Here is a 13,152-nt window from a genome sequence, read left to right as displayed (position 1 = left end):
GGCCGACATAGAGGAACTTGCAAATGATTGTAGTGAAATACCTATCATTAGAGCTGCAGTTAAAAGATGTAAAACAGATTCCTTGCTGAATACTTCAGGTCAGCAACTTGAAAAAGTTCACGTCTGGTGGAACATAAGATTTGTCAATCCTGTTTAGTTTCAACACACCTAAGAGTGAGGCGTTAGTCAGTTCCTAGCACTCCATTAAAACAAAGGCAGCATTGACTTGTTCTTGATGACAAAGTCCTGTAAGCATAGCTAGCCTCCCTTTATAGGAATCTCTTGCACTTCATTTTTGTTAGCATTTTTGTGAAGTTAGAAGGTGTAATTCTTTAGTAAGATGTTTCTGAACCCACATAGGTAGTGTTGCTTTTTTAATAATGTCTAATACCCTCTTCCTTGCTTACTCTTTTTTTTATTTTTATCTTGTTTGAAGGAAAATCTGCCTTGCTCAGTATGTCCCAATAAAGCCTGTAACATTTACTTCTTCTCTAGGTACGTTTTCTTTTGTCTTCTCATCTTGTCTCTTCCTCCAGTCTCACAGCTGTTGTTCTGCAGCTTGCCTGGCGCTTGCTGTCTGCTTTCATCAGGTTCAAGTATCTCTGGGAAAGGAAGGCTCTTCGTGGGCCTCTTTTCACCTCTGTGCACCCAAGATTTGACATTCACTTTCCTGAGATGGGATCAAACTCTGTTTTTGAGAAACATTATGTACATTTACTGTATTAAGTAAGGAGCTCTTAAAAGAAATTTATATTATAGCATGTTCATAAGATTAAAGGCAGTACTTTGTCTTGTGCACCAGGAAAACAGCAGAGTCCTGAAAAATGTCTAAAATACAAAATTATTATAATAGATTTGTTTGTTTGTTTGTTTTTGATGTGTCTGGTTAGGTGCTGACCCCAGCGCAAATAAAATCGATTTGCCTGGCCATATTGGAATCAGGAAAGCAGTATGCAGTGAAGAAGAGGAAACCATTCCCACTCATGTATTCCTACTATGGAACAGAGTATCTTGGTGAGTAAAACACACCAAATACTTCAAAAGTAATGCAGTGTGTAGATGCTGAGCCAGTAGATGATTCGGAAATAAAATATATAAAATATACAGTGTGGGATTTCTCCTGACTGAGCTGGGACCTTTTCCTTTCCTAAAAGCAGTGTTTCTAGCTGTGAAACGCTTATTCCTGGGTGTGTGAAAAAAAGTGTTTAATTTTCATTATTCTAAAATAGGATAATTGAACCTTTATCCTTTTCAGTCTGGTTCCAGTTTGGGTCTAGCTGTGATTGAGATTATTTCTCTGCGGGTACATTAACTGTTTTAACAGGGCACAATCAGCTCTAGTTGGAAAAAACATGTAGCAGCAGATATTCGAACAGATAGCACAGTAAGTGTGTGCCTGCAGCTGTCCTCAAGCTCAGGAAGGGCTCCAACACACCCAACCCCCAGCTCCTGTACCCCAGCAGCAAATGCAGCTTCAGCCTAGTGTCACAGCTTGTATCAAGCTTCCTAAATCTGCTGTATGGGATTGAGGAGCTGGAGGGAAGGACTGATTCTAGCGCTAGAGGGTACAAAAGGTGCCTATGCAGCAGCAGAGAGCAGCTTCATTCCCTCCTTTCTGCCCTGGTGCATTTGCCCTTGGCAGGTGGAGGCAGGGAGAGGTGCTGGTCCCCTTGCCTGTGTGGAGAAGAATTCTGGAGAGAAGTGTCAGGGGAGGTACTTTGTAAGCTGATGCTGCCAAGCAGGGACTTGTAGAGCATTTCTAGTAATTGCAATGCAACTCAAGCGTATAGTCACCTCCCACCCACCATGAGCAGCTCAGTTGGAGCACCTCTGAAGCAGTGATGAAAACTTACTGAGCAGGTCACCAGTGGGGTCCTCAAGGCGCTGTGCCATAGTGCAGAAAACATGAGATTTGTTTGCAGATATTAGTGAGTTCTTTGGCAGGGGAGCAGAGAGAGATGTCACAGAGCAATACTGCTCCACCGACCCTGGCAGGTACAGACAGTTCTTGCACTGAACTTTAGGTTTTAGCCGGATAATACTCTCAATCAGTAACTGGAAATGCCTTTTGTGGCCCAGTTTCAGTTTGGGTTCAACAGAGACTTCAGAGCAATGGTTCAGATTCAGCATTGTGTCGAGAAAAATGACATCTTGAAACAGTTTTCAGTTAATGTTCAGTTTAACTTCATGCACAGAATTTCAGTCATACCAGAGAGAGAGCAGACAAAATCCATGCGTATTTTTCCTTAGCTTGGAGAACTGGAAAAGACAGAAGCAGTAACAAATCATAGTGTCATGCACCTGAAATGCTTTCATTTAAAGCACTGTTGTAACATGCATAAAGAAGACCAAAGAGCCATGGCGCTGGACAAGGAAATCATTTGTGAAGGAAAGATCCAGGGAGATGGAGGTAGCACCTAAACCTACCCTCTGCTTTTGACTGTTGCTGTTCCTTGCAGGTGCAGCACATGGGCTTTCATCAATCCTTCAGATGTTACTCTCCTACTACGAGTACTTGCAGCCAGCAGATCAGGAGCTTGTGTGGCAGAGTGTCGATTTCCTCATGGACCAAGAGCAGAACAGCAACTGGCCTCCTGAGCTGGGGGAGACGATCGAGAGGGAGAATGAGCTTGTCCACTGGTGTCATGGAGCTCCAGGTTCTTTTCCCATTAATACTATGCATAGCCAGATGCTGATCACATTGTTTTTCCACATTAGGTGATTCCATGAAGAAGATAATCTCAGGTTAAATTTCACTGATTTTGACATTTTATGAGATGTAGGTGAACTATTTATTTTTTTTCTTGCAGTTAATAGTGTTTTATTTATTGCTCAAGCAGCTGGAAGGGTAAGCATACATCCTATTTTAGTTTATAAATGTATGTGATCGTAGCTGAAAAAGTTCTGAGGATCTGGTTGTAATGCTAAGCATTGCCATGCAGGAAAAGGCCTGACCCATGTGTTTTACACTCTTGCTCCCTTTCATGACAAAGCCTCAAAGAATGGTACAGCTCAGACCAAAGACAACATGTGCCTGGACAGAGAATTGTATCCAAAAGAACACAGATACAGACACATATGAGAGTTCAGGGAAGGCATTCAGAACTTTCCCCCCCTTATCAGAATCAAAGGTTAAGCCTGTGCATATTACATGGATAATGCATAAATTTGGTCAAAATATTTTCATGTGACGGAGAGTTTGTACTAGAAAGAGGCATTTTTTTCTGAAATTCACACATATACAACTGCTTTTAAGAGAGAAGGTAAATACTTTGTTTGGGTTCATGAGTTAAGGCTGTTGTCTGTCAGTTCAGAATCAAGTCTTATACCCTAACAATTTTGGCAATTAATGCTGTATGTTGAAATTGCTTTTTTAACCCCAGGCAGAATTTTGTTGCTGACCAGTCCTATTGGTTTTGTAACATGAACCTAGGTTACAGAGAAGCTGACTTCTGTTCAAGAATGGCCATGAGCATTGAGGCGTTGCTTTTAAAGGTTTCTATTAAATTACAAAAAGTACATCATAATTAATATCCGTCATATGTGCTTTCTGCTGATGCATTATATTTTTATTGGTATGATTAAAGGAACAAGCTTCTTGCTCTTGCACTCTAGTGAAGTGACATGAAAACAGTGTTTTTTAAGAGGAAAAAAGTGACTTCTATGGTGTGGCTGGCCTAGTGATGAAATCTGTGGGGAAGATGCCCTCTTTGTTTCAGTATCTTGAGACTTTGATGTGGGTTTAACTATTAGTGGAAATGTAGTGAGACTCAGCCAAGGTGACACAAAGGGCATAAAGAAGTTAATTTAGAAAACATTTAGAGACATCTAAATTCATTAATTGCTATTGTTCTTTCCCGGAAAATCCTGTATCCCGTCACTTTTCATGGATAGTAAAGCACATGTAGCTTACAAGAACACTTTTTAGCTACTTCACTTTCATATTCATATTATATTTATTTATTCATATTTATATTTACTTCATATTCAGACCACAAGTGAGCTATTCAAAATATTCCCTTAGGTGCTTGATTTGGTTAAATGTCATATGCATTCCTTTAAGGTTACCATGAACTAAGCAGTGCAATGCTCTGTTGAAGATTATGATCCATTTATTCCAGTCCCTCAAAAAATAAGCTGAATAGCATTTTTTTACAGAAGTTTGTATTCATAACTGTTCATAGATAGACTAAAGCAGCATGTGCCCTGCTGAAGAGAAGACAAGATTCTTCTCTCATTCAGTGAAAAACTGTATCTGTTGCCAATACAAGAAACTGTATTCCCTGTCCTGCCCGTCCTTGTGTTTCTGTCAGTGTAAACAGGTGAGGTGAAAGGGGATTTGAAATGGTAGAAGGCAGTGGTAAGAGTTTATTGTTTTCAAGACAGAAATGTGGCTACTGTTTTAAATTGCTGAAGGACTGGGAATATTAGAGGGAAACCTTAAGTACAGCATTGAAAAGATTGAAAGCGGTGTTTTGACAGAGTGCAAAAGTGTGTCTTGCCTTGTGCTTTTTAGTGTAGCAGATACTCTCCCCTCTACATGTAGACATCTAACATTGACGTGTGTAGAGCATGAGACTGCAGGTGTATTGCATGTCAATCTACTATGTATTTATGTATTATCTTTCTTTTTATTATGTATACTACTTATGACAAGACTATTTTCATTGCTGTTTTCCTAGGCATTGCGTATCTGTTTGCCAAAGCTTATCTGGTTTCCAAGAAGCCTCAGTATCTGGACACTTGTATCCGCTGCGGAGAGCTAACCTGGCAGAAAGGCCTGCTGAAGAAGGGACCTGGCATATGCCATGGAGTGGCTGGTAGTGCTTACGTGTTCCTGCTGCTCTATAGGCTCACTGGAAACTCAAAATACATCTACAGGGCACAAAGGTTAGCATTCCTACCTGTCTGGTTTGAGGGTAGCACCAGACAGCCTCAATTACTGAACATAAAGCTGCTTAGGGGCTGCGATTCCAGCCCTCTGGGAGCGTTGGGGCCTCAGGTGCAGGCCAGGCCGCCTGCAGCGGCGTTCACTCGGCTTCCTCCCTGTCCACAGCCTGGGATCCCTGCAGAGGGAAAAGAAGGAACTGCCCACGGCCAGGCCTCAACCGGACCTGAGGTCAGAAACCAGCCTACCGGTCAACCGCAGGGTAGAATGAGATGCTGTTCATCGTATCGATTTGTTCTGGTTTTCAGAGCATTTCATGCTACCCCAGCCACTATAAATGGAAAAGAAGTACAGGACCTGCTGCGCTGTGCATTTTGCAATTTTTTAATTTATAATGCCCAGCTTCAGCCAGTTTGACATTGTCCTACCCAGCTTACCTGGTGGAGTCAAGTCCAATTTGGTTGATGCGGGAAAGCACGGCCCACTGAGAATTGTCATAGTGGTGCAGTTATCTTTGATTTATATTTCTGTCATTTACTATACGTTTAATATGATAGTATTCTGATTCTGTTATTGTTTTCCTTAATGAGAGGAAGTAGTTTGGTAATTATCGTGACTTATTTTCAGCCATGTTCTTGGAAGTTTGTTTAGTTATTTCAGCTTTACATAATTTGTTCTGTCGATTCGAAACATTGCTTGAGTCTTGCTGAAATAACAATCGATATAAAAGTTATGAAAAAGTATTTGCTTAATGATATGCATTATAGAAATCAGAACAATGTGTAGCTCTCGAAGCACAACACATGTAGAGATCACAAAGGCTTGGGTCTTCTAAATCTAATGGACCTGACTTTAGAGTGGAAATCAAATAGTGTAGAAATTGCAGATAAGGTTAAATAATAAACCTTTTACTCTTTAATTGTTGAACGTTATTAAAAAGATGCTTTCAAACAAAAAGGAAGTAGATATACAGGGACACCAAATAATAATACATTCTTTTTTTTTCTGTTTCTTAGGTTTGCAGAGTTCTTATTTACAGAAGAATTTAAGGCTGGTTCCCGGGCGTTAGAAAGTGTCTACAGTCTGTATGAAGGCTTCTCGGGAACCGTGTGTTTCCTGACTGACTTGCTGCAACCCAACCAAGCTGAGTTTCCTCTCTTCAGTGTCTTTGTCTAGAGAATAACATTCTCCTGGGCCGCATCCCGGTGGCAACGGGAGAGGGCATCTGCAGTTTCACTTATGTGTTGGGAGAGGCTATTTACAAAAAACAAGCCAGTGGTACCACTAATGCTAGCCTTAACGTAGCTGGGAGTCAGGTGAAGGAGTAAATACTCTGGGGCTTTGGGAGGGAAGCATGTGACCAAAAAAATGGGTCAGTAAAAAAGGGGGGAAGTGATTAAATCTGACGGGGGTAGATATTTATCTGTAATAAGAAGTAAAATCTAATTATTCAAGTGAGAGAGAAAGGGGCATTATCAAACTTAATTTGGTGGTTACACAGGAGAACAGAAAAGGCAAGGTAGAATTACAGAGACGTGCAAAGAAGGAAGAAAGTGATACATCCAGTATGTTTTAAAAACAGACCTGTAAAAGCAAGTCTTCTGCAGCAATGCACTTAACGGGGAGGGTGTTGTAGATATGTCACTGCACTGCACAAAGGCAAAATCTGGGATTTTCTACCTAAACCACGTTTACTAGTACTAGTACCATGTATTAGAAATACCTGTATCTTGGAGCTCTTTCATCATCATATGCACATAATGATAGTTATGTAGATAGCTACATATTCAGCTGGCAGTTTCACAGGTTCATTTCAGTGAGTGGGGTCTCACGTATGTAAATCAGGACTGAATTTGACCATTCTTTTCAGAGCACAGTCTGTAGTATGGAGCTGGTTTCCTTTACTGATTTACCGTAACAGTGTCACTCATCAATACCTTCCCTTTCACAGGGAAGATGAATGGAGCCTTGGAGGAGACTTGGATGAAAAAGGTAAATGGCAAAGACACAGCAGACAGGTGCTTTCTTCACGGTACAGCATTGCAAGATAGGTATTTTTCAGTGATGCAAAAGCTTCCTTTAAGAATTAATTACCTATAGCAGCATTTCTGAACAAAGACATACATAGTTCAGAGAATGGAAGAACTATTTTCCCTATGAACTGTTCATTAAAGACCCTGCAAACTGAATGCAAACCCTTGATGGCATACTCAGCTTAAGAAAAAAATGATAACAAAACTGCTTCTTCTCCTGGTTAACAAAATAATGTATATGCCCCAATTATTTCTATCTATAGAAATAAATGATTTCCTCAACACTAGTTGCACTAGCACTTAAGGTTGCAATTATATCCAGTTTTATATGTATTATATATATATTATGATAATTAAAAACTAAAGAAAATACGTAATTTGTACTAAAAAATATAAAACCAATACCTATATTTAAATATTTTTATTTATATGGGAATAATGTAATGCAGTTACCTTTACAGACAGATCGGGAAGGCCAGTACATCAAAAATTGCAGTTAGAGTGAAAAAAATGACCTCTGTGCACTGCCAAGCATTGCAGTCTCTCTTCCTGCATTCCCAGCTGAAGGAGATTACAATTTCTTTATTTTTTATGCCTAATGGATTAAAGTTCCCATTTGATTTCAGTGGGCCTTGGTCAGGCTATAACGTGGAGCCAAGTCTTGCAATCCTTCCATGTTTTAATATTGTAATCCTATTTTTCCTCGTGCGACTCTTATTTTAACTTGATGACTTGCATTATTATGAGCTGCGGATTAGGATTTCTGCTATTTGTCATGCACTGTGCAGCTCTAATTAATTATTTAAACATAGGAGTAACCATATTTCGCTGGTGACTAAAGCAATGTAGTTCTGTATCTGCTTAGCAAGTATTTGGGAATCTTTCGATGAATGTTAAAATTCAATATACATTTGTTACAGGTTTATTTGTGGGATAAAAGGTCTTTTAAGGATGCCATTACTGTCACTTCATCACTGTGAGCAGTGAGATGTGTACATTTTTGTGTACAGGTATTTCATAGGGAGGTATACAGGTGAGGCTAAATCCAGAAGTGAATGGAAAGTCCATGTGCTCTGCCCAGCCATGTTTAAAAGCACCGGTTAAATCAGAGCAGAGTCCATTTTCAGCAGTGCAGATCCTGAGCCCATTGGGATTCTCCTCTAGTTGCTTACTGTCATGCATAGGGCTAATCTATTTCATAAGTGGAAACTTTTTACACAAAAGATTAAGGAAGGTAACACTTGGCCTATCCACTTTTTCCCCATGATCAACAACTTGTTGGTCTCAATTTGTATTGCAGGGTCATGGCACTCAGCTAAAATATGTAAGTAACATTTGTGTCAGAGTGTTTAGACAGCTATTGCAATTGTATTCTATCTTATCGTAAGACAGAGAAATGGGTTCTGCCACAATCTGGCACAGGCTGTTGCAATCCTACATTTATTGCCAATTATTTTATTTACAGATGCAAACGTAAAAAAATAGATAAAATAAAAAGCCTAGTGTTCAGATAACTACACAGTCAAAAAACAAACAAACAAAAATTAAGCCTTAACAGAATCTACGCCGATCAGCAGAGTAATCGTGACCTTTTGATTTTGTCCCCAGCACTTACTTCTTAATTTTCATTATGCCAAAGCATTTAATTGCATCCATTTATTCATTTATTTGTCAGGAGATGCTTGAAGGAGAAAACCTTTGCCAAAACCTCAGTAACTCTAGAGCACAATAAAAAAATACAGTAATTTAGACCCTGACCAGGTCATGAATGCTGATATTGTAACATACACCACATATATGTTAAAATTTACCATAACAGTAGTAGATAAAATCAATCTATTTTATTATGCCTAACTTCCAACCGTCATTTATCTTTTAATATAATTCTTCTAAATGGCAGAAAATCTATCTGAAGAATTCAGTGCCAGTTTTCTGGTGCTCCCCCCACCCCCACCCCATGTCTCTTTGTAGATTTAATTTCTTCTGATTTAGGTTCAGAGAAGGTTCAGATCTGCTCTGTGGTGTTTTCTGCAGCACCAGCAAAACAATCTTCTGTGTCTGCAACCCTTCTCCACATATGAAGCCATGTGTTTGGCTTCATTTGATACTAATCCTATGAGAAAGAAAATACTCACTTGATAAGGTCAGCAATGAGAAAACCCATGCAACCACCCAGTTTTCAAAATCTAGGTCCCACATATCTCTCTGCAAATTACGCAAGTTCAGCACTGAGGTCACCAAGAGCAACACACAAAGTGTGTTTACTGAAACTTAAGATATAAATAATAGTAACATAAACATCCAGTCTCATAGGATACATCGTGTAAAATCTTGGAATACAGTGACTCATCTGTCACATTGGATGTGTCAGTTTGAACTCATTCTTACAGCTTTGTTGCTTTTCTTATCTGATCCAATTGGACTAAGGTATGTGCTGTAGTCACAGCTTCTGAACAGTGTCAGTATACCCTAGGGCTCGTCTGAAAATACCACTCATTAAATGGGCACAGTTTTCCATTTTTTTCCTACTTTTAATCTTCTAATTGCTGTTTTTCCCTTTTACTATTTTACATATACGCTGTTGCAACCTTTATTTGTTGCATTAAATGCATGGACAGGACAGCAACCTGAGTAGAGCCATCAGCACTTTTTAGTGTGATAAAAAATAAGGTCCTTTGTGTTCCTCTCGTACTGCTTGGGGAAATCAATTACGTGTCCTTCGCTAGATATTCTCAGCTGGATGCTGCTTCCTCCTGCTCCAAAACCAAGCCTAATAGACTGAAAAATTGTATTTCTGAACAGATTGTGCCATGGTGCTGTGACAAAAGACTGTGATACCAGAAACTTGAGAAGCCTCTTTTAAAAGTGTAAAACACAAGTTATGAGTCACGTTTGCACATTAGTCTCTCTACTGTGTTAAGTTTCTAAAGTGTAGGCAATAGGAATTTAAGTGATATAATAGTATTTCTGATTATGCAGTTAAAGCAAAAGGGATGCATCGTGCTGGTATTGGTGCTTATTTGTGATGTACCTGTGTTTGTGTGGTGCTGTCTGTGAGTAAAGCTGTAGATTACAGAGCAGTTTAAAGAGCTATATGCTATTCATGACTTTTGGTAGGTCATCCATAAATTACTGTCATAGAATAATTTTGAGGGAAACTAGATCTGTGATGTGAAGGTTTAGTGATTTTAGGATTCATAGAGCCACATGCCATCCGTTTCAGCAACAGTACAGTTCTAATATGAATATATCTTATTTTTTCCCTGCCATTTACAACTTCCCAGCATGATAATGTTTTTGTTTTGTGCCACTGCTTTCAATATCTGCTATGTTTGCACTGTTGTTTCCTTCAGTTTCCCTGCCTTTCTTTCCCAGTCTATGGAAAGACTTTTAACTTTGGAAGGCTAAACAAGCAGCCTGGGTCTTTTATTCTTGAAAATAAGATCAATTGATTTTTCCAAAGAGGAGTGTTCCACTTATTTGCATTACATTATTTTTACACTCCCAGGTGGTCTCTTCTCACTGGCTTGGCCGTTTCCCAACTGCTAAGGAAAAATCGTTATATTGTAAAATAACTGTAACCGATGACATGCATCATTAAATAAAACAAAAGGAGGAGACTTTCTAGGGAACACATTCACTTCTCTAGTATCTTAATCAGAAATAAGTGAAATAACCAAACCTCCCCAAATACACATTCAAATAGTTCTAGGAAATACGCACAAATGAATGCAAGTGAAGTGGTCACCCTCATCGCCACTCGGTGAAATTAAGTAATGCCACTTTGGTGTTCTAATAATAATTACATGGACATACAGTGAATATGATAATATTGACTTAAAAAAAAATCCCATGGAAAAAAATAAATGTAGGTATCTGATATATTCAGAAACATACAGGTGCAATGTGTGAAAATGGAAACTTTCATGAGCAATCAGTTTTTTGTATGTCAAGCATTACCTGCATATACAGTTATAGCATCTGCCAAGATATTGCATGTTTTATGCAAACAGCAAACTATATTAACATATGCATGCATTTTAAGAATATAACCTTGTTATTTGTCTTGAAATTTTGTCCTATAAGATCCATGGACAGAGTGTATCTCAAAGGTCTGCCAAATAAATCTCAGGTGCAGTAATTTCCTACATACATTGAATATTCACCGACACGAGTGCATATTCTAATCTGTAGGAAAACTGGTATATCAGGAGTAAGAATTGCTCTGTGGATTTTAAAGAGTAATCTTCCTGTGAAGAATTACACGGATGAGCAATTGTTGTCTAACAGCACACTTCAGATTGCTCTGAGTTTATATAGAGATGTCCTGGATTAAGTAGGAAGCGGCATAAAGCTAAATTAAAAATAAATAAGAAAATGACCAAAAATCACATTACTGAACAACATACTTCAAAGCCATAACCCAAAAATGCTCAGGGTCCACAAAACAATACAGCAGTTTAGGGATGTGAATAGGCATTTTCCAAGAGAATAGCACAGTTTGCTGTGGTACAGTATGCGCTGTACTTAACAGGTTATAGCTGCCTTGAACTCTTCATTGTCATTACAGCAAAGTCATCATATGCTGAAAAAAAAAATCTGCCTAAGAAGGAATTGCCTGTAGCTGAACCTACTGCCTACTCCTATCATTTAATGGAATAAAAGTGATGTACATTATCAATGCTTATACGGTTAAAAAAAAAAAAAAAAAAAAAAAAAGAGGGAGAAAGCCAACATGCACAAACTTTTTGACCTGTCTTTCACCTAATAAATTTTCTGATATATTTATACTGTCATTGATGTCACTGTTGGTCCTGTACTCTGTATATTTAAAACTTTACATCACGCTCGCTCTGGAAAAAAAAGTTAATCTATAAACAGCAATCTGTTTGAAAATACTTACAGCTGCATTTATGTTTAACATGTACAAGGAGGGTCCCTTGGCTTTGTTCATTGCATGACCCAAAGAGAAGGTGGAGGCATTTAGGTCAAGCACAGCAATACCAACTAAAATGGCAGAAAAAATCATTAAAAACTTATTTTGACTAGTGGTAAAATGATATTTGAATAAAAGATATTTTATAATGCAGTGATATTCATCGACAATACTGCATGACTATACATACCCACGTTAGATGGGGCTTTGAGCAACCTGGTGTGGTGGGAGGTGTCCCTGCCTGTGGCAGGGGGGTTGGAATTAGATGATCCTTAACGTCCCTTCCAACCTAAACCATTCTGTGATTCTACGATTCACACATGCTATCAGAAGTCCTGAAGTTAATGACAACCTGTAGTGAACAGAAAACAAATCTTATTCAAATATTTATTCCTACTTCATACAGAAGAGAAAGGCTGTCTGACCTGAAACTGGGCTCTGTTTTTGTCTTCATTACCGTGACCACACAAGAGAAGAAATATTTCTAACAGTCTAATTCTGCTACTGTTTCGGCTTTGTGCTCTCATTTTTGGGACCAGATATGCGACCCACTGATCTCAATGGTGAACCTCCACTTGATTTCAGGCATGCGAGGTTAGGGCCTTCCACATGTGTGAAGCTGGGGCAGAATTGCATCATTCTGGGCCCCAAACCTGCAGGCTTTTCTCAATGTGAGTCCCACGGGATTAGTGAGACTTGTTCATATGGTACGAGGAAAGCACAGGTGCTTGTATATGCAGGGCCCTATTTGATAGCAGTTTTACACCCATTTTTACTCAGTATGTCTGCAATATGCATGAAAGCCAATACCAATTAGAAGTACAGGAAACTAAATGGCATTACCAATAAAGGGTGTAATTTCACGTCTAGTTCGTGTTGGCAACACCTGAATATTCAATATATTCCAACATAGAGTGTTGATTTGAGTACATGCTGCACCCTAGATTCATGTCTCAGTGTAACAGCCATTCGCAGCCATACTGTGGTACAGTCCCTTTAGAATCAAGGTGATTTGATTCTTTAGAAATGCACCTTATTGTTTAAAAGCAGGACCCCTGCTCTTCTAATGTTTTAAACACTGTGATCTTTCAGAATGTGTTTATTGTATTAGTTTTGTATTGTAGATTATGATAGAAAATAGATTTTATAGCTTTTTAAAAGCAGAGATAATACTAAGCTTCATAGTGGCAGAACAAACTGTGTATATCCATAATATTAATATTAAAGCTGTGACTATATTTTGCCTTAAATAAAAGTCCAACTTTGAACAGTATGATTTTGTGTTGGATTTGTTA

At 38.7% G+C, this 13,152-nt stretch overlaps 1 protein-coding gene across 4 annotated transcripts in view; it reads left to right on the top strand.

The window, feature by feature from the left end:
* Positions 1-13,130, top strand: part of LANCL3 (LanC like family member 3) — a 37,306-nt gene extending 24,176 nt beyond the window's left edge. The window contains exons 2-7 of one of the 4 annotated variants that reach the window (XM_066980307.1): positions 891-1,014; positions 2,460-2,657; positions 4,683-4,890; positions 5,905-6,031; positions 6,840-6,880; positions 12,264-13,130. In XM_066980307.1, coding sequence (XP_066836408.1) covers positions 891-1,014; positions 2,460-2,657; positions 4,683-4,890; positions 5,905-6,031; positions 6,840-6,848 — 666 coding nt within the window. In that variant the 3' untranslated portion in view covers positions 6,849-6,880; positions 12,264-13,130. Of the gene's footprint in view, positions 1-890; positions 1,015-2,459; positions 2,658-4,682; positions 4,891-5,904 lie in introns of all 4 variants that reach the window. The other 3 variants (XR_010825945.1, XM_048052822.2, XM_048052821.2) reach the window with 3 other exon arrangements.
* Positions 13,131-13,152: the final 22 nt, after the last annotated feature.

The sequence above is a fragment of the Anser cygnoides genome, chromosome 1 (genome assembly GCF_040182565.1).
Source record: "Anser cygnoides isolate HZ-2024a breed goose chromosome 1, Taihu_goose_T2T_genome, whole genome shotgun sequence".
Classification (NCBI taxonomy): domain Eukaryota; kingdom Metazoa; phylum Chordata; class Aves; order Anseriformes; family Anatidae; genus Anser; species Anser cygnoides.
This window is presented reverse-complemented; position numbering and strand designations above follow the sequence as displayed.